General features: G+C 47.8%; 1 protein-coding gene across 1 annotated transcript in view; it reads right to left on the reverse strand.

Moving 5' to 3' along the window:
* Nucleotides 1-26784, reverse strand: part of DIS3L2 (DIS3 like 3'-5' exoribonuclease 2) — a 267654-nt gene that overhangs the window by 32927 nt on the left and 207943 nt on the right. Inside the window, exon 15 of the mRNA XM_066621078.1 lies at nt 19776-19855. Coding sequence (XP_066477175.1) covers nt 19776-19855 — 80 coding nt within the window. The remainder of the gene's footprint in view (nt 1-19775; nt 19856-26784) is intronic.

Here is a 26784-nt window from a genome sequence, read left to right on the forward strand (position 1 = left end):
TTCCATTTACGGAAGGAAGCTTCCTTGCCCTTCACAGCCTCTCTAACTTGGCTGGTTAGCCATGCGGGCACTCTCCTGGATTTAGTGGAACCCTTCTTTCTTTGCGGTATACACCTCTGCTGGGCCTCTATTACTGTTGTTTTAAGCAGCCTCCATGCACTCTGGAGAGACTGGACTCTTTTTACCCTCCCTTTCAACCTCCTTCTAACCAGCCTCCTCATTTGAGGGAAGTCCGCCCGTCGGAAGTCAAGGGTTTTTGTTAGAGATTTGCCTGGTATTCTTCCCCCAACGTGCACGTCAAAACGGATCGCAGCATGATCACTGTTCCCCAATGGCTCATGCCCACCTACAGCAGTCTATGTGCGTCCTGAGAAAGGCCAGTATGCACTCCCACATCTCCTTGCATGCCCTCACAGCAGCTACCTGCTCGTTTCTGCTTGAGGTTCAGTTGCTGCCATTTGATACTGTCGGGTGTTGTGACTGTGGCGCCCTCTCACTTCCTGCTATGGTTTGGGAGGGCCAGAAAATGGGCTTTGTGAATTTGTCTCAGGCACACCAGAGCAGCTCACCTGCCAGACACAGCACTCAGGCCTTCTCTATGTTCAGGCCTCTGCTCAAGAGGGACACTTCATGTTCCTGGAAAGCAGCTGCTTTGTGATCTGTGAACGTCTTGTAGACATGAACGTCTTGTATCATGTAGAATTAGAGGACAGGTCCTCTCATGGATTGAGAACTGGTTGGAGGCCAGGAAGCAGAGAGTGGGTGTCAATGGGCAATTTTCACAATGGAGAGAGGTGAAAAGCGGTGTGCCCCAAGGATCTGTCCTGGGACCGGTGCTTTTCAACCTCTTCATAAATGACCTGGAGAAAGGTTCAGCAGTGAAGTGGCTAAGTTTGCAGACGACACCAAACTTTTCCAAGTGGTGAAGACCAGAAGTGATTGTGAGGAGCTCCAGAAGGATCTCTCCAGACTGGCAGAATGGGCAGCAAAATGGCAGATGCGCTTCAATGTCAGTAAGTGTAAAGTCATGCACATTGGGGCAAAAAATCAAAACTTCACATATAGGCTAATGGGTTCTGAGCTGTGTGTGGCAGATCAGGAGAGAGATCTTGGGGTGGTGGTGGACAGGTCGATGAAAGTGTCAACCCAATGTGCGGCGGCAATGAAGAAGGCCAATTCTATGTTTGGAATCATTAGAAAAGGTATTGAGAACAAAACGGCTAGTATTATAATGCCGTTGTACAAATCGATGGTAAGGCCACACCTGGAGTATTGTGTCCCGTTCTGGTCGCCGCATCTCAAAAAAGACATAGTGGAAATGGAAAAGGTGCAAAAGAGAGCAACTAAGATGATTACGGGGCTGGGGCACCTTCCTTATGAGGAAAGGCTACGGCGTTTGGGCCTCTTCAGCCTAGAAAAGAGACACCTGAGGGGGGACATGATTGAGACACACAAAATTATGCAGGGGATGGACAGAGTGGATAGGGAGATGCTCATTACACTCTCACATAATACCAGAACCAGGGAACATCCACTAAAATTGAGTGTTGGGAGAGTTAGAACAGACAAAAGAAAATATTTCTTTACTAGCATGTGGTTGGTCTGTGGAACTCCTTGCCACAGGATGTGGTGCTGGCGTCTAGACTAGACGCCTTTAAAAGGGGATTGGACAAGTTTCTGGAGGAAAAATCCATTATGGGGTACAAGCCATGATGTGTATGCGCAACCTCCTGATTTTAGAAATGGGTTTTGTCAGAATGCCAGATGCAGGGGAGGGCACCAGGATGAGGTCTCTTGTTATCTGGTGTGCTCCCTGGGGTATTTGGTGGGCAGCTGTGAGATACAGAAAGCTGGACTAGATGGGCCTATGGCCTGATCCAGTGGGGCTGTTCTTATGTTCTTATGTAGAGTCAATGCCATAACAAAATGAAATGCTGGAGCCTGAAAACACAGGGTGTGAAGGTATATACATATGGAAACACAAATTTAAAAAAAAAAGACACCACTTAGCCTGCTATATCACACCTTTTGTGTCTGCTCCATGCACATCATAGAACAAATTTCAGTCATTTTTGCAACCAACCTACTGGCATTATGGCCTCCATATTGCTAATGGGGGGGGGTGGCTGAGGCTGAGTGGCACTGCAAAAGCTCATGGGAGACAGGAGATTAAACCAGGGATCTCTGAGTTTACAGTTTACTCTCCCGGTTGCTGTGCTTGCTCTCAGTTGCTAGAACGGCAGTAGGACAGCGAGGGATAAAAAGATCTGAAATCATGCATACAAGTCTCTTAGTAAAGTCAGCCAGCATGGCGGCTCTCTAAGCAAAGGCTGGTGGAACAGGTGGACAGCAGTCAAGGGGGAGGAACCATACATAGGTCAATGGCAGAAGACCTGCAGAAGACCCCAGGTTCAATCCCTGGCAGCACCTCCAGGTAGGCTGAGAAATGCCCTGTCTAAAATCCTGGGGAGCCACTGCCAGTCAGCACAGACATCACTGAACAAGATGGATCTATTGTCTGACTGGTACAGAAGGCTGTTTCAGACGTTCATGAACCAGCTGGCACCGATTGGCATCCAACATCTGGTTCTTCTGTCTAAGAAGACTGCCACAGGATGGCCACTAGCCATAAATGGAGTAACCATGTTCTGTACTAATGCCAGGGGTGGCATCAGAGGTTGGGTAGTCTGAGCAGCAGTGAAGACTCATACCCATCTTTGGGTCCACCAAGCCAGGCTACTGAGCCCTCAAAGTCAGTGGCAATGCAGTAGGGTTGTTGTGGGGGGCCTGGGCATTGTTCCGGGGTCCTGAAGCAGCTGGCAGGAGCAATGGCAGGGGCAGCCTACATTTGAAAAGCAGTTGCTGGGAAGCATAAGAACAAAAGAACATAAGAACAGCCCCACTGGATCAGGCCATAGGCCCATCTAGTCCAGCTTCCTGTATCTCACAGCGGCCCACCAAATGCCCCAGCGAGCACACCAGATAACAAAAGGCCTGCATCCTGGTGCCCTCCCTGGCATCTGGCATTCTGACATAGCCCATTTCTAAAATCAGGAGGTTGCACATACACATCATGGCTTGTAACCTGTAATGGATTGTTCATCCAGAAACTTGTCCAATCCCCTTTCAAAGGCATCAAAGCCAGATGCCGTCACCACATCCTGTGGCAAGGAGTTCCACAGACCAGCCACACACTGAGTAAAGAAATATTTTCTTTTGTCTGTCCTAACTCTCCCAACTCTCAATTTTAGTGGATGTCCCCTGGTTCTGGTGTTATCTGAGAGTGTAAAGATCATCTCTCTATCCATTTTATCCTTCCCATGCATAATTTTGTAAGTCTCAATCATGTCCCCCCTCAGGTGTCTCTTTTCTAGGCTGAAGAGGCCCAAACGCCGTAGCCTTTCCTCATAAGGAAGGTGCCCCAGCCCAGAAATCATCTTAGTCGCTCTCTTTTGCACCTTTTTCATTTCCACTATGTCCTTTTTGAGATGTGGTGACCAGAACTGGACACGATACTCCAGGTGTGGCCTTACCATCGATTTGTACAACGGCATTATAGTATTAGCTGTTTTGTTCTCAATAACTTTTCTAATGATTCCAAACATAGAATTGGCCGTCTTCACTGCCGCCGCACATTGGGTTGACACTTTCATCAACCTGTCCACCACCACCCCAAGATCTCTCTCCTGATCTGTCACACACAGCTCAGAACCCATTAGCCTATATCTAAAGTTTTGATTTTTTGCCCCAATGTGCATGACTTTACACTTACTGACATTGAAGCGCATCTGCCATTTTGCTGCCCATTCTGCCAGTCTGGAGAGATCCTTCTGGAGCTCCTCATAATCACTTCTGGTCTTCACCACTCGGAAAAGTTTGGTGTCGTCTGCAAACTTAGCCACTTCACTGCTCAACCCTGTCTCCAGGTCATTTATGAAGAGGTTGAAAAGCACCGGTCCCAGGACAGATCCTTGGGGCACACCGCTTTTCACTTCTCTCCATTGTGAGAGCATTGTGAAAGCAAACAGTGGGAGAGAGTAGTTTCCTTCAAGCTCTGCTTGAGGGCTGCTTGGAGGAGTCTTGTTGGGAACAAGGATGCTGAACTAGATGGATCTTTGGTCTGATTCAGCAGGGCTTTTATTTTACTGTGGTTGGTGGCTTGAAGCATCTATTTTGCACCCAAACTAGAGGAAACACACATACCTGCATGGCCTCAGATTGTGGCCCACAGAGCACCACATGCTGTCACATGCTGCAGACCCTGCTCATCAGTCGGAATCTGGAGGGGGCAGGGCAAGGGAATGGTTGGATTGAGCCAATCATTGTTGCAAGCCATTTAGCTGGCCCCCACTTTGCTTTTTCTGGAACCGTTTCCAAAGGACATCATCCAGGTTAGCAAGACTTCCAAGAACACAGAAACACACAAGGGGAACAGACTTGCAAAGCACTAAGAGGCAGAACAGGGTTAAAACAGGTGGAGCAACAATTGGCGAGAACTATGGGGGCGGAAATGAACTTGGTTTGTCTGCACAGCAAAACTAGGCACTATTTATGGACAAACTCAGCTTAAGGGGCAGGGGTGAAGGAGGCCAAGGCTTTCCTCAGGTTGAAAGAGGCCAATATGTTGCATGGCCTGTCCAGACGTAAACTTTAAATTAGAAGGGAAGAGAAACCAGCCATTTCAATTCCAGGATTCAAGTCCTCCCCTCCATGCAAACGCCAGCAGCCAGGATGTCAAGATGGCTGCTTTGGTGCCTGCACCATCAATCTGAAATGTCTGGTTTAAAAACAAGCACACAAGAGTCAAATTAATGTAAAAACAAATCGGCAGTTTGAGGTGACCATGGAGTGGAGATGTTGCACAAAGCATGTTGGATCAGCAGCACCTTCAAATGGATCTTTCCTTTTGCAGCAACAGCTGTGAGTACAAAGAGCAGACATGCCTCAGGACCAAGGGTGGTGCAGTGCCATGTTTTTGTGGGGTGCTGTATTATTTCCCCAATACCACCTGAATACTTTTATGGGAACAGAATTCTGTCTCTTGAGAATCTCAGTTTTCACAAGCTCAAAACAAAAATAAGATCAAAATTCTAGACCTTTTCGCCATAAAGAATATGCTTGACGAATGTGGGAAATGGATACTGACAATAGCTGGGGGGAGCGATGTTGGAGAGGCTTCAGGGCCCTGATCTTTGCCCCTTGTGACCAGCTGAAAGCATAACAAGTTATCTATAACAGTAAATACTGCAGAATAAATTATGCAAAATAGGAGTGAAACACATTTGCATAATTTATATCAGTTGTAACCGATATAAAGAAATCTAACATATCTTCATGCAGAATTTGGATTGCTTGATCAAAGAACGTTAATTTTGTAAAGTACAGAACACTGGCAAACCGCGACAATGACAGCTTCATCAATAGCCTGGTGCTCACAGGCTGTGCAGGGCAGGCAGCTGCCTGGGGCTGAAGGCTAATTAGGGCAATCGCCTATGGAGAACATTACTCTCCACCTGGATCCTTGATCACCCCCTGATCTCCCTAACAGCAGGTTCTTGTTCTCTTGCCATATAAGCAGATGGAGCAATAATGTCCCTTTGCTTTTATGAAACAGAGAAAATGTGCTGCCTCTGGGGAAACCTGGGGGAAGAGAGGACTTATTTCTATTCCGACTTTAAGGATAATTCCTATCATCCTTCAAACCAGAAGGCAGGCAGGCATTTGTGCCATCAACATTTTCCTAACAGAGATCCCTTCCTGTCTTCTCCTTCACTTGCACAGAACAAGGGTAAATGAATATAATTCAGGAAATTTGTGGCAAGAAGATATGGAGTGGTGGGGGAGGCGGCATATTTTTGGAGAGCTGGTCCAACAATACCTTAACACCTTCTGAAGTTTCACATGCAGGCAATGTGCATCCTTCAAGACACTCAGGGCACCTTCTGTGTGCTTCTCAGGCAGTCCTCCCTCCCATCTGGCCAACGCACAGGCTGAATTCAGCAAAGTAACACACTGCGTGTTCTCAGACTATATTCTGGTATGGGGCTTGCAGCATGAGCCCCACAACACCATCACACTCCAGTGATGGCAAAGTAAGTGATGATCTTACCATCAACATTTTGAACAAACACCATGCTGGGGGTGGGGCAAGAGGCCCACGTCCCAAGGCAGTCTAACTGGCACTTCTGGTATGAAGGTGGACAGACTCAAACAGCGAGTGTCAAGCCAACAGAGCTTGTACTACAGAAATGCAGGGGTAGCCTGACTCCCCCAAGGCACATCTGGGCCCTGTCATTCAAATCCAGTTTTTCAATTCAGTTCAGGGCTGCACGTATCATTTCAGTCTCTACAGAACAAGATGTGAGGTTTCCAAAGAAGGTTCCGTGCCTTAAAAATGGGAAGTGCCCTGCACTTGAAATACAGCAAAGTGTCGGTCTTTGCAGCAAAAATTTAATAACTGCTCAGCATAATCTGTTTTGCTGATCCTGCCTTTTTACGGTCAAAACTTGACACTCGGAGTGCTTGGAAGGCTGAGTGTCTTGGTTTGGCTGCTTCTCTTCTAACGTCTGCAAAATGGGGGAAAAATCCCTATCCAAGGCTGGTTCCACCTAGGTCAGTGGGTCACCGGGAGGCACCAAAGCATTACAGGAAGTGGCTTTCAAATCACTAGGAGCTTCTGCTGTCAGCCCCAGGCGTACAAATGTGCTGGAGGAAGCAGAAGACGCCATGCGAGGGTCAGTGGCATAGCTAGTGGGAGCACCACCCTGGAGTATCATGGGAGGCCAGCCAAGGTGACTTTGCAATCCAGTAGCTTCTCGTAGCTTCACAATCTGCCTGCCACCCTCCTCCTTTGGAGGCTCTTGTTGAGCCTCCAAAGGAGAAGGAAGGGGGAGTCAGTGAGATCCTCTAAGCTGCTGACACCTTTGTAACACGAAGAAGACACTTAGCACAGCTAGGAATGCTGGCAGCACTTTTGCTGGCAGCACTTTCTTCACCACTGTCTTGCACCACTTGGCACAGCTAGGAGCCCAGTGGCTTCGTCAGTGGCTCGCAACCTGGAAGTAACTGGTGGTGATGTCATCACATCACTGCCAATTACTTTCACGTCTATGTGCTCAGGGAGTGACTCAATGACTTACTGCCACAGGGCGCAGAAAAGGTAGAAACACTGCTGGTGAGGGTGGGACTTGTCACTCCAGTCCCCCAGAATCCCGACTCATAAACTGGTGGTTCATATTGGAGACACCATCTGTACCAGAAGAAGCACCCTGCTGGATCACATGAAGAATCCATACAATCCAGCATTCTGTTTCCAGCAGCGCCTGGTCTGGTGCTTCCAGAAAGCCCAAAAACAGGTCATGAAGGCAACAACTCCCCCTTATTTAGTCAAACATTTGCAACCCAACATTTCACTAAAAATGGCCAAAGTGGCTGCTAACAACGAAACGGAAATATAAACAGCTACAGAACATCTCCCCCTCCCCCCCCAAATCTGGTACTCCAAAGTTGACTGCCTTCTAACATGAAGGTCCAGTCGTCCTGGCCAATACATGTCAATAGACCTTGTCTCTTCCCTGAATTTGTCTAACTCCCTTTAAAAGCCATCTGAGCCCTAGAGAGCCTTGCATTCAGAATGGTTTTCTGTATGCAACATTAACTTCAGATGCAGGACTTGAATCTCCAGCCTCAGCATGACTTCAATATGACAATAAGTCCTGAACTGCAGCTCAATCTCTCAAGTAAGACAAGAGTGAAGATAAGAGATGTCCCAAAGGAATTCATTTCCCCCCCCCTGTCATTTCTAAAGAAGACAGTCTTTCCATGATTTGTAATTGCCCCTCATATTTATGAAAGTTTAACACCATCATCCACTAGAATTAAAACCTATTAAGGCACAAATGTTAAGGTACAAATGCACACATGGAGGGTACCATAAGATGTAGGCAACCTCAGACATCGCTGTGCTGACGGAGGCACCTGCAAACCTGTGGTCATAGCAATGCTTCATTATTTAAACCAAGGACGTATTCACACACAAACTGATTTGGAGCTTTGGAAATAGCATATGAGTCTTGGGAGAAAACTCACACTTCAAACTCAATGTCTGCCTATTGTGGTTTTTCTCCTCATATTGCAGTTAAAATAGCAAGTAGGGGAAAAATGAAAGTCGTAGAGAAAAAAAGAGGAAAAAGAAACCCATTCACAGAATCATAGAATGTTAAAGTTGGAAAGGACCTTGGAGGTCATCTTGTTCAACCCCCTGTTCAAGACAGGCAACTGCTATAGCATCCCTATAGGTGGCCATCCAGCCTCTGCTTGAAAACATCCAACAAAGGAGAAACAGGCAGCAGTTCTCCAGGGTCTTTCCGACCCCTACCTGGAGATGTCAGGGTTGAACCTGGAACTTATTGCATGCAGAGCTGCCTCTGAGTTCTTCTCAACCAAGCAAGGACAACCTTTGGGGATGCTGTAAATTGTGCAAGCTGTGATATGAGATGAGCACCAAGGCTCAGGGGGTGTATTCTATGCCCAGTCAGGACTCCACTGGTGGGTGGGGGATCAATCTATCCCAGCTACCAACAGTGTTGCTTCACACTTGTATTTGAGAAGAAATGTACGTCCTTTTTGCTATCAAAGGATAAAGAAGGGAAGTTGTGTCTCTCCTAGGTCTAACAGCCTGAGTCAAAGAACTACAACAGCAATGAAAAAAAGATGTCTTTATGATATTTTCATTCTTCTTTTCAGAATGCCAATTAAGGGCCCAATCCTATCCAATTTTCTAGCACCGGTGTAGCCACAATGCAGCCCCAAGATAAAGGAACAAATGTTCCCTTACCTTAAGGGGACCTCTGTGACTGCTGCCCCATGACAAGATGCAGTGCATGCCCAATTGGCACAGCAGCACCGGCACTGGAAAACTGGATAGGATTGGGCCCTAAGCCCGCTAACTATCAGTTATGGGTTAAATATGTTCTACATAAATAGTGGCATCATCATCTCAATAGAAATCAATAACCTATGCATTTTTACATTTTGTTTGCTCTCAATGGAATTGAGCTGCCTGAGTTCCCAAGATGGTAGGACAGAAGGAACACAATTGTGTCCTGCTTTGATGCAAGCTCCATAGAAACAGGCCAGACACTCTTTCTTTGGTCTTGACTCTGGCGATTCTCAGTTATGCTACAACAAGTTACAACCCAGAAAAATTACAACATGTCCTTACAGTTGTTAGCACACTCACAAATAGATTGCAATTATGTTTCTTAGGTGGCAAAACAATTTTAACCATAATTTGTTTGGTGTAGATGTAATGCACAACTATGATTAATGGAAACCCACTTCAAACCAGTTCTACATCTTGGTTTGCAGGTAACCAAATGACATGTTTAACCACAGTTAAGCCATTTCTGCCCAACACTGCATATACGCAGCAGGAACCAAATGTGTAAACCTGTGGGCCAGGCAAAAATGGGTTAAAGAAAACAAACAGTGCTTAAGTATGTCAGCACAGTTCCTCTCTCTTAAGGATGAACTCCATACCAATTTTCTATGAGTGAGGTACACGGAGTGCAAGAACCTCTAAGGGCACAGGACACCACTTGTCAGCTCCTCAGTTACAATACTGCTTACAAAAATCTAAGAAGATGTCTCTTACTGGCCCATTAAAACAAAAGCACCTTATTCATATAGCCAACATCTGAACATAGAGCTTTCCGATTCATGACACATCTCTTCGCAACTGCACTCCAAAGCTTCTCAAATAACGATACCTAATTCTTTGGATGATTTAAATAGTTAAGCAGAGGCAGCCCTCCAATGCCTCCCACCACCAAGGCTCTAGTGATAAAAACCTAAACCTATTCAGGCTGCCACCCTGCAGTTTGAGACACCAAAACAGTTGACGCTGTACCCTGCAGAGCCAGGGAGGTGACTGGAGGTCTCCTCGGGGTAAGGGGACATTGGCTCTCTTACTGTGTGTCAGGCCCCTGCAGACCCTATGAGTTTATTGAATCTGCACCAGCTACTGCTGCTGCCCCATCTCCTCCCGGGCCTGAACCACCCCCAGTCTGCCCTCTCCGCCCAGAAATGCGCTCTCCCCACCTCCCTGGTGCTCAGCGGGGAACTCACCATTGGCGGGTCCTGGCAGTTGTCCAACTGGAATGGAGGCCCAGCATGGACTGATGCTGGCCTCCCCACTAACGCCTTTCCTTTCCTGGTCGCCATGCTGTGCCTTGTGACACATTTGCGACAGCTGTTGCCAGGGCAGAGCTTGGGAGACCAGCACAGCCTGGCAGCAGAACTGGGCTCTCATTGAGTCCCAATAAGATGCAGAATAAGGGTGATCATGCAATCAACAAGCTTTCCAGCATCCAGCAGTGTGAAGATTTGGCACTGGCTGGAGGAAAGAGGACAATGCATTTCTGTACCTTAGAGCACCCAGAACTTGCTAAGAATGCTGCTTCTGAGCAGTCACAAACAATGCCACAACTTGCTAAAACAGAGTCTGCGGTTTTGGTGATAACACTTCATCATAATGCTAAACCCCATTTCCTCATTACACACCCAGATGCCAGCTGTCTAATGAATATAGGCCACAGCATGTGGTGCACAGCATGGCATTTATAGGACCCCCTTCTGCAGCATGCAGCCTGGCTGGCTCCTACAAAGCTGCTGTTTCCCTGAGCCGCAGGAGCAAAAGATGAATAATTATGCTCCCCAGTTATTAAATGTTTCCTTGCTGGACAATTGAGCAGCTAATCTTTGTGAAATTTGGAGCTGGTCCCTCAGCAGCCTCATTTGCCGTTGTTCCTGGCTATTAAATCAAGATTTGCAACAATAGCTACACAGTGGCATCTATACAGCAACTGTCCAATAGAACTGAGGCCCACATATAGGCATGAACATCCACAAGATGGCACAGCGCCCTGAGCAACTAGGTGCAAGGGAAGCCACATTCTAGTCTCAGGCAGAGTGTTCACTGGCTCAATATACAATCAGGAGATGTTTCAGAAGGCTCGGTGGAAGAAGGTAAGGGTCTCAGGCCAGGTGTGCCCCAAGGATCTGTCCTGGGACTGGTGCTTTTCAACCTCTTCATAAATGACCTGGAGACAGGTTTTGAGCAGTGAGGTAGCTAAGCGGACGACACCAAATTTTTCCTAGTGGTGAAGACCAGAAGAGATTGTGAAGAGCTCCAGAAGGCTCTCTCCAAGCTGGCAGAATGGGCAGCAAAATGGCAGATGCGCTTCAATGTCAGTAAGTGAAAAGTCATGCACATTGGGGCAAAAAATCAAAACTTCATGTATAGGCTGATGGCTTCTGACCTGTCTGAGATGGAACATGAGAGCGATCTTGGGGTGGTGGTGGACAGCTCAATGAAAGTGTCGACTCAGTGTGCAGCAGCAGTGAAGAAGGCTAATTCCATGCTTGGGATAATTAGAAAAGTTATTGAGAATAAGACAGCTAATATAATAATGCCGTTGTGCAGATTGATGGTAAGGCCACACCTGGAATATTGTGTCCAGTTCTGGTTGCCACTTCTCAGGAAGGATGTTGTGGAAACAGAAAAAGTGCAGAAGAGAGCAACCAAAATGATTACAGGGCTGGGGCACCTTCCTTATGAGGAAAGGCTATGGCGATTGGGCCTCTTCAGCCTAGAAAAGAGGCGCCTGAGGGGGGACATGATTGAGACATACAAAATTATGCAGGGGACGGACAGAATGGATAGAGAGATGCTCTTTACACTCTCACATAACACCAGAACCAGGGGACATCCACTAAAATTGAGTGTTGGGAGAGTTAAGACAGACAAAAGAAAATATTTCTTTACTCAGTGTTTATTTAGGGCCCAATTCTATCCAACTTTCCAGCACTACCTCAGAATGCCAGATGCAGGGGAGGACACTAGGACGTAGGTTTTATCTTGCTGTCTTGTATGCTCTCTGAAGCTTTTGGTGGGCCACTGAGAGATACAGGAAGAGGGACTAGATGGGCCCACAGCCTGATCCAGCAGGGCTCTTCTTAGGGTCTTATGAGTCAGATCTGATTTTCTGCACTGCCATACGTCAACTGACTCATAAGCCACAGCATTCGGGCGCCATCAGTGGAGGTGACCAGAAGGAGGTACTGCAACTCAGTGGTCATCAGGTGATACTACAGAATTTTATCAGGCTTGAGTAATTTGTTCCTTGAGTAAAGACAAAACTGCCCACACCTGCTTTGCAGTACCTTCTTGACCCACCTGGCATGTGACCCTGCCCAGGCTTCTAGTCCTGATGCTCCAGTTCAGAGGCACTTCAGACTGTGGATGTCCACCTCTCTTCTTTCGGCCCACCATCACAATATCCAGCTAACAGATACTTATTAAAGAGAGGCTTAGTCAGTGTTTTCTCCATGTTGCTTATTTCCCACGCTGGCCAGCCAGATATTCTGCAGTCAGAAACTCTGAACAGAGTTTGGAGGCAATAGCGCTCCCCTACAGTTTTTCCTCCAGCAACTGGTAGACTGTCCCTGAACACAATTTCTGTTTTGCTACCATGGCTTGTAGCCACTGACTGACCTAGACTCCTCCTCAAAGACCCATCCCTTTTGACAGTAAAGCCAGTGCTACCACTGCAGCATCTCTGTTGATTTTACCTTTTGTGTGTGTGTGTGTGTGGGGGGGGGGATTAGTTTTCAAGCCTCCTGGTGGTGAAGGTAAGTGTGGAAATATGTGGGGGGCTCTGGGGGAACTCTCAGAACCCAAAAGAGAATGGAGTAGAAATTCTAGCAATCTGGGAATGGGACTGCCATGTCCATCTGATCCCTTTTCTCCATTCTTGGCAAAGGCAGACTAAGGGTGCAATCCAAACCTGTGCTGGAGCAGGCAAGCCAGGAGGTTCGTTGGGTGCAGTGCCACAGCCAGGGGCAAGGGGAAGCTCTAGGGGAAGGGGAAGCTGGGGAAGGGCTGCGCGCCCCAATAGGTCTCCTCAGACCTGCGCCACCTCTGGAGGTGGCACAAGTCTGAGGACAGTGGAGCAGCTCGAAGCCGCTCCGTTTTCTCCAGGGACGGGGGTTGGGATCTGGCATAACTGCTGGGTCCCAGCCCCGTCCCCGGGGATGCCCATCACCTGCCCTCCCCACACCCAGAAACACCCCCCACGCCTACCTTCGCCGCTTGTGTCGGCGTGGGTGTGCTGGCGGGGAGGAAGCCGCTACGGAGGCCTCTGCTGGCCTCTGTGTGTCGGCGCATCTGGCTTTACGGCATGTTTGTGACCCTCCAGGGGCTCCTATGCCAGCATAACTGCCAGTTAGGATTGCGCACTAAATTACACAAGTATATGCAAAATTGCTTAATTAGCACAGTCCATCCAGGCCACGGAATTTGGAAGCATTTTGGCAGAGGTGCAGAGCTCTGAGACACATCTTGGTGATATTCAGTCCTAAAGGAACAGCAGGAATAACTTGGGGTGGGTAAGCGGGCAAAGACAGATGGAAATAAACACCAGTAATTGTGATGTCACAAACAAGTTGGGGAGCTGCCACAGGAACGAAGCAAGTTCTGCAATCACCTGGAGCTTTGGGAGTTGGTTTGGGGTTCCTCTCCTTGGTTTTCGTGCCCCTAGGAGATGAATCCTGGCCAGTCACTCATGGCACCGAATGGAATTAATCCATCATCTGCGCAAGAAAGATCATTGTTCTCTCCAGCAACAGGCTTAATAATGGCTGGCGTCCAGAGGTGTGCCTTATGTCAAAGTCTCAGTTGTTCCTTTAAGTTTGTGGGGAACATGAGCTCAAGAGTTTGCTGTTTGTTGGATTGTGGTTCTCTAGTGGGGAGGCTTCCCCCACTGCCTGACAGATTAAATGGAGCGTTCCGCAGAGGGCTGCCAGTTCATCTGGTAGAGTGGAACAAGCAAAGCTGAGAAAGCCAAGAAGTCTCCAGCACTGCTGTCAATGGGCCAGGCTAGGCAAGGGCAGAGGCAGGGCAGTAGGTGTGTGTGTGGGGGGGGGGGCTTTGCCTCAAAGTGACAATCACTGTCTACCACTACTCTGTAGCAAAAGAGGACTGTGAAGTTTTGCAGCAAAGCAGTCAAAATCCTATTCTTATTTTCTGCATCTTCAAAGGCTGGAGGCCAGACGTACTGGCTTGTCACTGGCACCATTTTACGGAACAGAACAATGGCAATTCATGTTTCAAGTTGTTATTTGTTTGGAGGGCTCCGCAGGACTGCACAAACTGAGCTCATGTCCACCCACTGGTGGCAAAGCAGCAAATCCATAGGCCAGATGGAATACTTTCTCAGAATCCCATTCTCGTCTTTTTTTAAAGCTCTAACGTCTTATCTGTTTGGAGCAAAGGTGGAGAAGACACGTGATGTCACCCTGCAGAATCAGAGGCAGGCGGGTCCCAACCTGGAGCGTCATCTGCTTCAACAGGGATGAGACAATTTCTGGGGGAAACTGGGATTTCTATCAACAGCTGCTAACCATGACGGCTAAAAAAGCAACATGCAGTCGACTTCTTTGCGCCAGTTGTAGGGGGCCAGTCACAGGGAAGGCTCTTGGCGTTCACCTCCAGCTTGTAGGCCTCCCAGTGGCATTGGGCTGGGCACTCCTGGAAGGAGAATGCTGGACTCAATGGGCTGCTGGTCTGAGCCAGCAGGGCTCTAGTTTCCTGTCTTGTAACACTCTCTTAAGTCATCCCCAAGAGATAACCAAACTGCTTTCCCTTTTTTAAAATAAACTGCAGGGAAAGAAGACTCCAGGCTGCTTTTTGCCCTTGCTAAGGTGTCCTTGAAGCATGGTCAGCACACAAGTCCCACAGATGCCACCAAGACCGACGCTAGCATGGCCAACACTGTTCTGGATACTGCCCACAACTGAGTAGACATGTCCCCATTGGAGGTATGTCCCCATTGGAGGATTTGGGTTTTGCTTGTTATTAGATGCACAAACTCAGTCCAAATTCCCTCCCCCTCTCTTTTCAAACTCAAGTAGCAACATCTAATTGGGTCTTAAATCATTTCTACACAATGCATAAAGAAGATGCCATGATGGCCACTAGTTCAGCTGGCTTTATAAAAAGAGACAAATATATAGACAAAATACATATTTTAGTGTGGAGATCAACTGGGATGGTTACATGAAACCTCCATATAGAGACGATACGTATCAAATACTAAAGGCAGTCAGAAGGGGTGGCTACAACCTGCAGTGCCTCTGGCTGAAGACAGGTTGCTGGACTGGAAAGGTGCTTGGTCTGCTGTCCAGTAAAACAATTCTCACGCACAGCTGTCTGTTCAGGAAGCGACCCTCACTAGCAGTCCTGAGTGCTGAGCAAGGCCCTCTGTACACTCTCACCCCTTCAGCATGGGCCTGACCCAAGGATCTCTCAAGAACTCTTGAGGAGCAGCACACTTGGTTTCTGATAACCCCGGCCAGCCTGGGAGCTTTGCTTGCTGTAGTGCATAGAAACCAGGTTGTGCCTCTTTCTTTCCCTTCCCAAACAGGAGGGTGTTTCTTTTGGGGTTTTCACAATGGTGCGTCTGAACTCATTCCAGCTGCTGCATTCTGAACCTGTACAGAAACCAGAAGTGCTGTTTATCCTTTAAGTAAATGGGGGGAGGGGGGAGAGAGAATATGCTGGGTAAAACCCACTGGCAAGTCAGCTCTCTGCAAAGCAGGCATTTCAGCACTACAAACTCACCCATTAAGCAAGCTGCTGTTCTTGGGGTTTGAGGATGGACCAGCAGTAGGTAATGATCTAGGGACAGATCTCTGGGCCATTTGCAAATGATTGACATGAGTTTATGATACCCAATATTAAAAGCAAAACAGCAGGTGAAGAAATCTTCGGCCACAACTGGCCTTGTGCCTTGCTTGGTTCTGAGCTTCAGCTGTTCCTCAGCTGTAAAACAGTTTGATACATGCTTGCCTTTGAACATGTTTTGTCCAGCTCTGCTGGCTGCAATCCTATTCACATATAACTGGGAGTAAGCTCCATTGGCCATAATGGTACTTACTTCTGAGTAGACATACATAGGATTGGGCTCTCTGATGTAGATTTAGAGTTGTATACAACTGTCATCCTGGTATATGGTTCATTGGGTCCACCTTGAGCCAAGGTTGGCCCATCCACAAGGCCATGTAAGGCTGTGGCATACCTGGGGGAAATTCCCTGGGCGCCAGGCTTGGGGGCGGCACTGTGCCACCACTCCCCTGCGGTGCACCCCACAACACTCAGCTGAACTGAGGGCTGCCCCGAGAGCCATTTGCCCCAAGGCGTTCTGAAAGCTGGGGAAGCAGTGCCCTGCCTCTTTGACCCTCTGAAGGCCTGGTGAAGCTCTCGGAGGGCTGATAAACCACTTCTGGTTTCACAGAGGAAACTGGAAATAACATTTTTAAGCCCTTAAAAGGCCTTCTGAGGGCTGGGGAGGCTTCCCTCGTCACATAAGGCCTTCTAAGGACATAAAAATGTCATTTCTGGTTTCCTCCATGAAACCAGCAGTGATGCTTCTTGGCCCTCCAAGGGTTTTACAAGGCCTCCAGAGGGTCAGAGAGGCAGTCCACAGTCTCCCTGGGCCTCCAGAAGGGAGGCAGGGTTTGGCAGCCGGGCTGGTGGGGGGGGCAGCAGCTTACGGTCGTGGTCCCGGATGGTATTGGGGCCAGGACTGCCACTGATCCAAGGTGGTTGCTTCAGGAAATAGATTGGCAGGAGCTCCCTACCTCCACCTGCCCACTCACCTCCACTGCTCCTGCTCTCACTCCTTGGATTGGAAAAAGGCTGAGGGGAATACAGCAGAAGAGAAAGTATGGAGAATGGTGGGCTAGAGCAAGACACTCTAGCTCACATTCTGCTCTCCTCCGAATTTCCTCTTCCTTTTCTAATCCAGGGGACTGAAGGCTGCCATGTACCAGGTGGGAGGGGTAGCATTTGACACACTGCCTCAGGCCCCAGGAGGTTTGGGGCCGGCCCTGCCCTGAATTACCATTTTGCACCTGGAGATTCATCAGGTTGAGCAGTGCCTGAGGGCCCGCGCTCATCAGAGGGCCCACCTGGCCAGACTGACTCTGTACTGGTGACAGCGCTAGTGCTCATTACCACACTGAGGGTTCCCTGGGGGACCCACAGTATGGTTTAGCCCCAAGACCCTCAGTAACCAGGCAACAGCACTGCTGCTTGGCTCTCACCCTCCTCGAGTCGTCATTCTACCCCCAAGGCCTTCAGTGAGGGAACTCAGTGTGAGCAGAACACACACAGCTCATATATAGACATTTGGGCTTTAAACAGAATGGTCACAGGTTAGACCTATTTCCATTCATGGTCACTAACCCTGCATGGCCACCAACCCCTCCAAAAGGGGATTCTGTATCACCCTTGTTTTGCAAGACTGGATCTTAGATTTTTTTTTTTTTAAGTGGGGGTTTTGGGGCTAAGCCCCACTGATTCCTGCTACAAGCCAAGTCCTGTCTAGCAGTATGCAGGGCCTGGAAGCCCTAAAGTTGAGAACAGGAGTTATTAAAAGCCATTTCTGCCCAACGTTGCATATACACAACAGGAACCAAATGCGGACACCTATGGGCCAGGCAAAAATGGGTTAATGGCCCAGTTGAAATGCTTGTTTGTAGAGAGGACGAAGAAGAGTGGGGGGGGGGAGTGTTCTTAAGAGGCCTGCTTCTCTCTGACTCCAACTATGTTGGTTTTCTGGGCTGGACTCCTCCAGAACTGAAGTGCAGGCACCTAGTTGCTGTAGGCAGACAAAAAGTTTGCCCCCCTCCCACCCTCTTTTTTGCCTCTCAACAGCCAGCCCTTGGCTGCAACAAAGCCTCATCAGGGAACTGTAATTTTTCCTGGATGTCACTGCTGCACTTCTGTCTGGAGGGAACCATTCAGCTCTCTCTCAGGACTTCAAGAGCAGGCTGGCCTCTTTTCAAAGACGGTTAATTAGCAAGATGCTGCTGCCTGCAGAGTTGCCAGTGACACACTTCTCTTTCCAAGGCATCCCTCACTGCAACTTGGCAAAAATGTCGCCAGTGCCCCCATCCATGCAGGCCTTGCATGAAGAGGGTGCTTTTCATGGGTCAGTTTGACTCTCTCTCTCACTAACAGGTAATGTATCTAAATTCCCCAAAGGTCAGAAACTGAAGCTGTGCTTACTGCTTCAGACAAGATCACAAGCATCACAGATCTGGAGAGGCCTGGAAGAATGCAACCCCCCTACTTATACCCACAACACATAGCTGAATCACTCAGCCCCCAAGTGCTCAGTTCTGTCCTGCACTTTTTAGGGCAGGTTCCAGAAATCTACAACAATTTTTTTCCCTCTCCACAATACTAAGCTTAAAACACAGTTTCAGACCTGTATGGCAGAACTATTAGCGATGTGGTTTGCCATTAACTCTAAAATTTTACCATCAAGCCTACACCATGGCTTCCTCATGAGGAAACTGCTTGAACCATTCACTAATGAGGCTATACTATATCTCCAAAACAAGATGTGATAGGGCAAAACGGATGCCAGTTTTGGAATCGGCACCCCAAATTCATATCAAACCACCCTAAGGTCTGGGAAAAACTTTTCTGACCCTCAATTTTGTAGGCCTCTGTTATTGCTAACTTTTCCCCACAGTTAAAGCCTTTCACCCTTGCCTCTCTCTTCATTCTTTGCTGAGCCACTGAGCTGTGTTCTGGTTGTTACACAGGATCCCAGTATATGAGATAATTCTGCCCCAGGTGTGCATATTAACACAAGTTTAAAAGCACACTCAGTAACAGCATCAAGAACATATGGAGGTTTGATCTCCATGGCTGCCTCATAATAGTAGATTTTCAGGTTTCTATAGATGCACCAAGACCCAAATCTCTTTCAGAAGGGCTGTAAACCTTGGGTTGACTCAGGTGAACTGAGAAATCACAGTATGACTTCTTGATAGTTGTGCTGGCTTCCAACCCAACCCCCATGCAGGAAATTGCTTGGAGAAATCATCCTGAGTCTGGCGTGAGGGGGTCATTGATACGCCAACGACGCTCAGGTCTGTTCCACATTTTTACAACAACTAACTCGGTCCTTGTGCACCTGGCAGAAATGGATCAGATGAGGATAAACAAATGTCGTCCAGACACAGTGGAATTGCTTATGAACAGGGTTGAGGAGCCTTGGTAGTGATGGCTCCCGCTGCCCAGATTGAGAGTTACCCTAAACAACAAGGTCTGCCAGTTGAGCTCATTGATGGATCCAACTTTGCTGAGCAATGGCAGCCACGGCCATCTCATCCGCTTTGTATGGCATGTGTGTGAGAACATGTGTCAGTGCACGGAGATGGTGTTGCACACATATGAAAGGGAGGAGAAAGACAGGTGTAATGTTTTATAGCTGCTCCACTTCTTTCTCCCATAATGTGACCTGCAGCCTGCTGGCTAAGGCTGATTCACTTTCTCTTGAAATCCTGGTAGGCTGCAACACACAGTTGTGTTTACCTTGGGTAGGTCTGTGCAAGTCTGGGCAAAGAGGTGGCAGCCCAAGCTACAAATCCCTGCTCAGCTATGAAGATTACTCGGAAGCCAAATCCTCCCCTCCCCCGGTACCCTATTCCATTTCAAGGTGAAACTGCCACCCTGAGCTTGTGAGAGGAAGGCCAGGAAACAAAGAAGTGGAAGACAACTCAGACCTAGTCCAAAAGCTCCAACACCCCCTTGTGACTGTGTGGTCCCCCGCCAGTCAGCGGGAACAAGAGGACAAATCTTGTGCCACCATTTCTCTTCCACCCCTAACACAAGCATACAACTTTGCAAGCCTTACTTGTTGCTGTCCCGGTACTGGTAGACGTAGCAGCCTTGTGGCATCCCGCTCTCCTTGTCCAAAGTAAATGAAAGTTTCAGCTGCAGAAGGTGGGGAGGGGAGAGAAAGAAGGCAAGGAAAAAAAAACATTTAGGCAATGTTCTCAGCAACATCATGAAAGGCTGATGGGAGAAACCAACCTGACCAAGACTGACACGCAACCGCTGAAGTCTGGAACATTGTGCTGGGTTCCAAACCTCAGGGAAGAGTCACATGCCTGCAGAAAAAAGCATGGGCTTTTTCCACTCCTTTGTTACTATAAAGTGTTTGCGGTTCCTCCAAAATGGTGTGAGCTATGATGGCACCCCCACCCCAAACCCACCACCCACACATCCACCCCTGCACTAGTGAGCTCCCTGCCCCCTCCAGACACAAACCAAGAGGAGGCTTCTCTGTCAGCAGCTGGAGTTCCCATGAGATCTTTCTCTGAACACCTCCTGCTGCTGCCTGCGCTGTGCACGAATGCTCTCCAGCACATTTGGGGGAGAGCAGGAAACCACAAAGGGAAAGGTGACAAATTCTTCCTTTGACTCAGTGGTATTAAAAGATGCGGTTAGGGGGCTTGTAGTTTGGCCCTGTGTCCAGCAGGGGGCTACAGCATGACCTGGAAACACGGGGAGCTGCGGGGGAGGGAGGGGGGTGGATTGGAAGATGAACTATTTGCTGGAAGTCCAAGAAAGGATTAAGGAAGAGTGTGTCAGTTCCTGTGTTATCCGAGGCCAGTTCATCTAAGGGAGCGAATAACTAATTTGGCCATTTCCCTAGGAGAGGAAACCCAATACAGTTTGAAATAGAATTTTTTTCAAAAGAATTGTAGTGATTTAAATGACATTTTACCATTCATACAGCACTAAGAAATGTTCAAAGGGTCTGGTTTGCAATCTTAAGCTGGAAGTGGATGACAGTGAGGAGGCAGCCATCCAACAAACCCCCTCATCCAAATGGAGGACTAGGCGCCCTCTGTTTCTTCTGACCACAGCAGTGCTAAGCGCAGGGAGTCAAGAGGATCCAGCAGGCAGGTCCCCAGAGCAAACCCTTCCACAGACAAATCGTGTGCTGCCAGCAAAGGTGAAAAGGGGGCAGAGGGAGAGCCCAGAGCCATTTACTCATTCAGCTGGAGAGAAGATCCTTCCTCCAGGCCAAGTGCGAGGCTCGGTCAGCCCCTAAGCACGACAGATTTCAAGTGGGGATCTGTGAACGTGCCATATTTTTAAATGCACTAAATGCATTTTTAATGCCCCCCCCAAAGCTATTCCACGTTGTGAACTAGCACATCATGAGAGAGATTTAACATAAGCTCACCAATGACAAGAAGTGTTATCACGCACAGGAACCTTTTGCATGGGGGCAGTAGCACAGCTACCGGCGTGGGGCATAGCTAGTACTGCAGGTGCCGCAACGAGGAGAGTAAGCGGCCCCCTTGCCGTTGGAGCCGTTAATTGTCATCGCTGCCCAGAATGACTCCAATAGCGAGTGGAAGGGGCCGCTTACAGAGCGCACTGCAGCGCCTGCAATACTCACTGCGCCGTTCCCCCCTGTAGCTACACTACTGCACGGGGATGGCTCCCCCCCCCATTCTATCTGTTCAGAATTCTGTCACCTGCACCTCATTCTGAGGTGGTCAATCAGTGCGTGGAATATACTTCACCTGCCCACGTGAGTGACTGCATTTCCATAACAAAAGTTCTAAGCAGAAGAGCAGCATGGTCATAACCATGTCCTAGCCTTCTCCCTGACACTAACATGCCAGTCTTTCCTTTGCATAGGATTCTCTATACAGAGCATGAGTTCTGGTGCACCCCTACTTGTGCCAGGTGTACACTTGGTATAGCTCTTGTACTTAGCTCTCTACCACTTCAGACTACAGCTGGAGGTCCATGTGATAGAATGCTTCATTAAGAAAAATTCCCTGCACTCAGAAAACCAACACTTCAGGGAGAAGGCTAAGATAGAACTACATGATGTGCTAGTTTTTTAAGGTCAGGGAACTGAGAAGTGAGAAGATCAGGTCAGTGAGAAGGAGGCACAAGAAAGAATATTCTTAAGAAATGAATATACAGCATTCTATGATAAGATGGCCTCTGAAGTATGCCCAAGAGAAGAAAAAAGAGCCTGATCCAACCTCATGAGATGGTAGAAGCATTAATGAAACCGTTATCCTAAGAAAGACTCCTGGAGTGAGCCAGGGGTTGTCTTCTCTGCTTTGTGGATATTTGAAGACTGGGCAGTGGAGCCGACCTTGATCAACGAAGGAGCCACCCCAAGAGACAGGATTTTGTTTACAAGCCTTTATAGTTCCTGGGCTTGCGAGGAAATTGCTAGCTAAAATTAATGGCCTATTAAAAAGCAAAGACTTTATTGAGTTGGGTTTTTCACCAGTGGTCCGTCACACAACCAGCATGCTGGCTCATTAGATGCTGTGCCAATTCTCATTTCCCTGCAGGACAACAAATGGAAATCGATGCACTACAAGCTCACTGACCCAAATTAAGATGGCCAAACACACAGACATTACAAAAGGATACAGCAAGGTTTCTCAGACTGTGGGTCATGACCCACTTGGGGAAGGGCCATGCCCTGATTGTTGGTGGCTCGTGAAGCTGATACTGACAAGCTGGCAACAGAGAAGGAAAATGCATGGAGACTTATGGAAACTGAAACTGAGCCACACTGTGCATTTACTCATGAGTAGACAGACATGCCTTAGTCCAGGGGTGCCCAAACCCTGGCCCTGGGGCCACTTGTGGCCCTCGAGGCCTCTCAATGCGGCCTTCAGGGAGCTCCCAGTCTCCAATGAGCCTCTGGCCCTCCGGTGATTTGTTGGAGCCCACACTGGCCCGATGCAAATGCTCTCAGCGTGAGGGCAACTGTTTGACCTCTCGCGTGAGCTGTGGGATGAGGGCTCCTTCCACTGCTTGCTGTTTCACATCTGTGATGCAGTAGTGGCAAAAAAGGAAAGGCCAGCCTTGCTTTGTGCAAGGCTTTTTACAGGCCTTGAGCTATTGCAAGACCTTCATTCATTCATATAAGTTCATCTTTAATATATTCATGTATGTAAACGTACACAAATTTATTCAAATTTGAAATGTAAATTAATTCTTTTTTCCCCCCAGCCCCCTGACCCAGTGTCAGAGAGCCGATGTGGCCCCCCTGCCAAAAACTTTGGACACCTCTGCCTTAGTCCATTGCAAAGGGCAGGCTGAGAGGAATCCACCACCACCAGAATGGTCCAAATCCAATGAACGCAACCCTCCAAAAACTTCCTCCCTCCAAGCTGACAAAGTATTGAGTCCTATGGAAAGTAAAACTAAGCTACATGTTTGTGTTTACCCACAAGTAAACAACCGTGCCTTGACTTGTGCTGAAGGTCAGGCATAGGGGAATGCAAGGTCATCAGAATGGTCCTGATTTGATGAAGGTGGAGCTCAACAAATGCTCCAGAAGGTAGCCCCCACCACCACCATAAAAAGAATAAAAACAGAGGCTTCATTCAGCTGGTAAGGTGAAACTTTTTTTCTTTTTTAGCCTTTCAAAGCTAGGTGGGTCCTCATAGTTTGCCATTGTAAAAAGTGGTTCGGGTGATTTGGGAACTACTGCTTTAGTGGAAAGGGTTTCTGACTTTTCCAGACCCTGCCCCCCCAGTGGAGCCTCACTTTCTCCCCTCACCATCTCTCTGGGGTTTAAATGGAAAGGAAGCTTTGAATCTCAATTCAGGTCAAACAAAAAACAGGTTGGATTTTGTCCCAAATCAAATTGAACTGGTTTAAATATAAGAACTTAAACTGAATTGGGCACTGGGCAGGGCTGAAAATCTTACTGATTTTTTTTGGGGGGGGGGGCGCAGAAGGGTTGAGGTTATTGCTGGCAGACTACAGAGAGAATTCATTTGGTGAAACAGGGTTGGCATCCCCATGTCATTTCCCCTTATTTAATTATTTGTTTTAATATTTATAATTATTTTAGTTTATTTAATTATTTATAGCCTGCCTAACTAGGAGAAAATGGTGCAATTTCAGTTGCCACTGGCAATTTCAGTGCTTGCTGCATTTTCAGGAAAGTACTTCCTGCTTGATGATGTCACTTCCGGTCATGACATCTCTCCCAGGTTAGTGACATCACTTCCAGTGGGTCCCAGACAGATTAAACAGGCCTACAAAACTGAGGGTCAGAAAAGTTTTTCCCAAACTTCATGGTGGTTTGATATGAACTTGGGGTGCCGATTCCAAAAATGGCATCTGTTTTGCCCTATCACATCTAGCTTTGGAGATATAGTATAGCCTCATTAGTGAATGGCTCAAGCAGCTTCCCCTCATGAGGAAGCCATGGTGTAGGCTTCCTCATGAGGAAGCTGCTTGAACCATTCACTAAAGAGGCTATGCCGTGTCTCCAAAACTAGATGTAATAAGGCAAAACGGATGACATTTTTTGAATCAGCACCCCAAATATACCCAGGAATTGGTGTAATGTTTAAGGAAGCAAATGTGTGTTGGCCTGTGTTATCATTCTGGAAAGTGAGTCCCAGTGCAAATCACTGGGACAGAGGATATTGCCACACAGATGCAAACCAGCAGTTCTATTCAATGCTGGGTATGCATGTGCCCTAATGCCCAGGCAACCCCCACCATGCCACGGGGCAGCTGTATGTAACCCCCAGGGCCACTCCAGAGGTGGAAAAAAATCTTGGAATAGAACCCCCGCAGATACTGAGGCCAGACTGTACTTTTTTGTTCATGATCAATCTGTGGGACAAGGCACAATGATGGCTACAAGCCTAGATGGCTTTAAAAAGGGACCGAATACATTCACAAAGGACTGGCTTATTAGTGGCTACCAATCATGATGGCTACAATCTGTTGCCCCCACTTTCAGCAGAGGTTTGCCTCCAAACACCAGCTGCAGGGGAGCAATGGCAGGAGAGGATTGTTGCCTTTTCCTCCTCTTCATGGTCTTCCCAGAAGCAGCTGGTGGGTCACTGTGGGAAAGAGCACGTTGGGCTACAGTAGAGGGCCCCCCCTCAACCTGATCCAGCAGCAGGGCCCCCTTTACATTCTGATGCTTAACTGATAGGAGGTCTTGGTGGCAACGCGCCTGCTTTCCATGCGGAGGGTTCCGGACTCAACCCCGACAGCTCCAGTTAGAAGAGGAAACTCCTCCTTTACCTTCTATTTGCTGGAATCTGAGTGCGCCCAACAAAAACTGGGAAGGTCACCCATCCAGCAAAGACAAAGCTCACTGCTCCCATGCTTGGGGTTTCCAAACACATCCTGCAGAAAAAGACGAGGAGGTGAAGCCCGGCTGGAGCCTGTCACAGTGAGTCATTCCAGGGATATATGCCTGCCATCATTTTGTTCTGTTAACTTGCCACCAGGTTCAACTTGCAGCAGGAGGGAGAGGCATTGCACAGATCCATCACCCAGCAGCATTCTTCTGCGAAGGACAGCACTGTGCCGCAGCCCTCCACGATAACAAATCGTGTCCTTTCCAGCTCATTGGCTCTCAGCACAAAAGGGCTGTTCTTCACGCCAGGAGGTGGAATTCACTGGGAACAGGAGTTTGGGAAGGCTGAGAACCAAGCGTTTCCTAATGAAGGAGGGTCACCAATCCATTGAGATGGGGGGTGGGGCGGGGAACACTTGAATAAAAGCTGCTAAAAAGACTAGACTAGGTTTCTGGTGGGTGATGAATGCCTTCAGTTCTACACTAAAGACAATGCTACGTCAGTCAGGCAGACACTGAAAGTGACATAAGCAAAAAAGGTGAAGTTAGCTTGCTGATTTAAATTCACAAAAGTTACTAGTCCTCAGTTTTTCATGTCCCACTGCCAGAAAGCAAGACCAAATGACTTTTCTTCTAATTTACACCTTCTTGCCTGAACGAAATTCTTATGCACCATGGAAAACAAGCAGAGTGCTTACTGACGGGTCCAGGTTAGGGTTCAACGGATCAGAGAGATGGACAACACACAACTTTACCCAAAGCTGTCTGTTACCCAACTGTTAAGCTGTTACCCAACTTTACCCAAAGCTATATATGATGTCTGACTGACATCATATATAGAAGAACATCCCTTTTCTATGCTGTATTCCGTGATCTTGATTTATTATCAACTCCTAGTTTCATGGTCCCAAGCAACAGTACAGTAAAGGTTGGAATCTCCATTTCACACATAAGCACACTATTTAAAAAGTGGGAAAAATCCACCCATAACACCACCATGGTTGAGACTATGTACAACAGGAACATTAAAGGGTAACTAACCTATTTTAAGAGATATTCAGTCCACAGCCTTCCAGTTCAGTGCACACCTGTTAAGTGCCAATTGACATAAAATAGAACCCCCACACATCCCGTGCATTCCTATGTAAGGAGAATCTGCTGGGGACTGCAATCAACCTCACGTGACTTACCGGCAAGTTCACTGGTACACATTAAAGACTCAATGACTGAGACAAATGAAGGAACAAGTTCATTTCCTCTAATCTTATACAAGCTGTTTAATTTTAAGAATAACTGAAATAAATACCTGGCACTCTTCATGCACAGTGTATCACAGGTGACTGCCTGGGTCACTTGATCTTGAATAATTATGGGCACAATCCTAAGCAGGTCTACTCAGAAGTAAGTCTTATTGTGTTCAATGGGGCTTACTCCCAGGAAAGTGAGGTTATGATTGCAGCCTGTGATCATTAATAATTTATTTAAGAACTTTTCAGCAAAGAAAGTTCCCAAAGCAGTTTACATAGCAAAGAAATGGGAACATTGTTTCCTGACTGACAGAGTTTACAGTCATAAAAGAACCACAAGGAAGACACAGCAACACTCATTTTGAGATGCTAAGCTGGGATGAAGAAGAGGATTGCTCTGCCCCTGCTCAGGTGAAAAGATGCTGCTCTAAGATGTCTCTTTGTCCAGTTAGCAGGGTAAATCCGGCCCTGACTCCTTGGCATCAGGGAAGAGAGGTCACTCCAGA

This window comes from Tiliqua scincoides, chromosome 3, assembly GCF_035046505.1.
Source record: "Tiliqua scincoides isolate rTilSci1 chromosome 3, rTilSci1.hap2, whole genome shotgun sequence".
Classification (NCBI taxonomy): Eukaryota; Metazoa; Chordata; class Lepidosauria; order Squamata; family Scincidae; genus Tiliqua; species Tiliqua scincoides.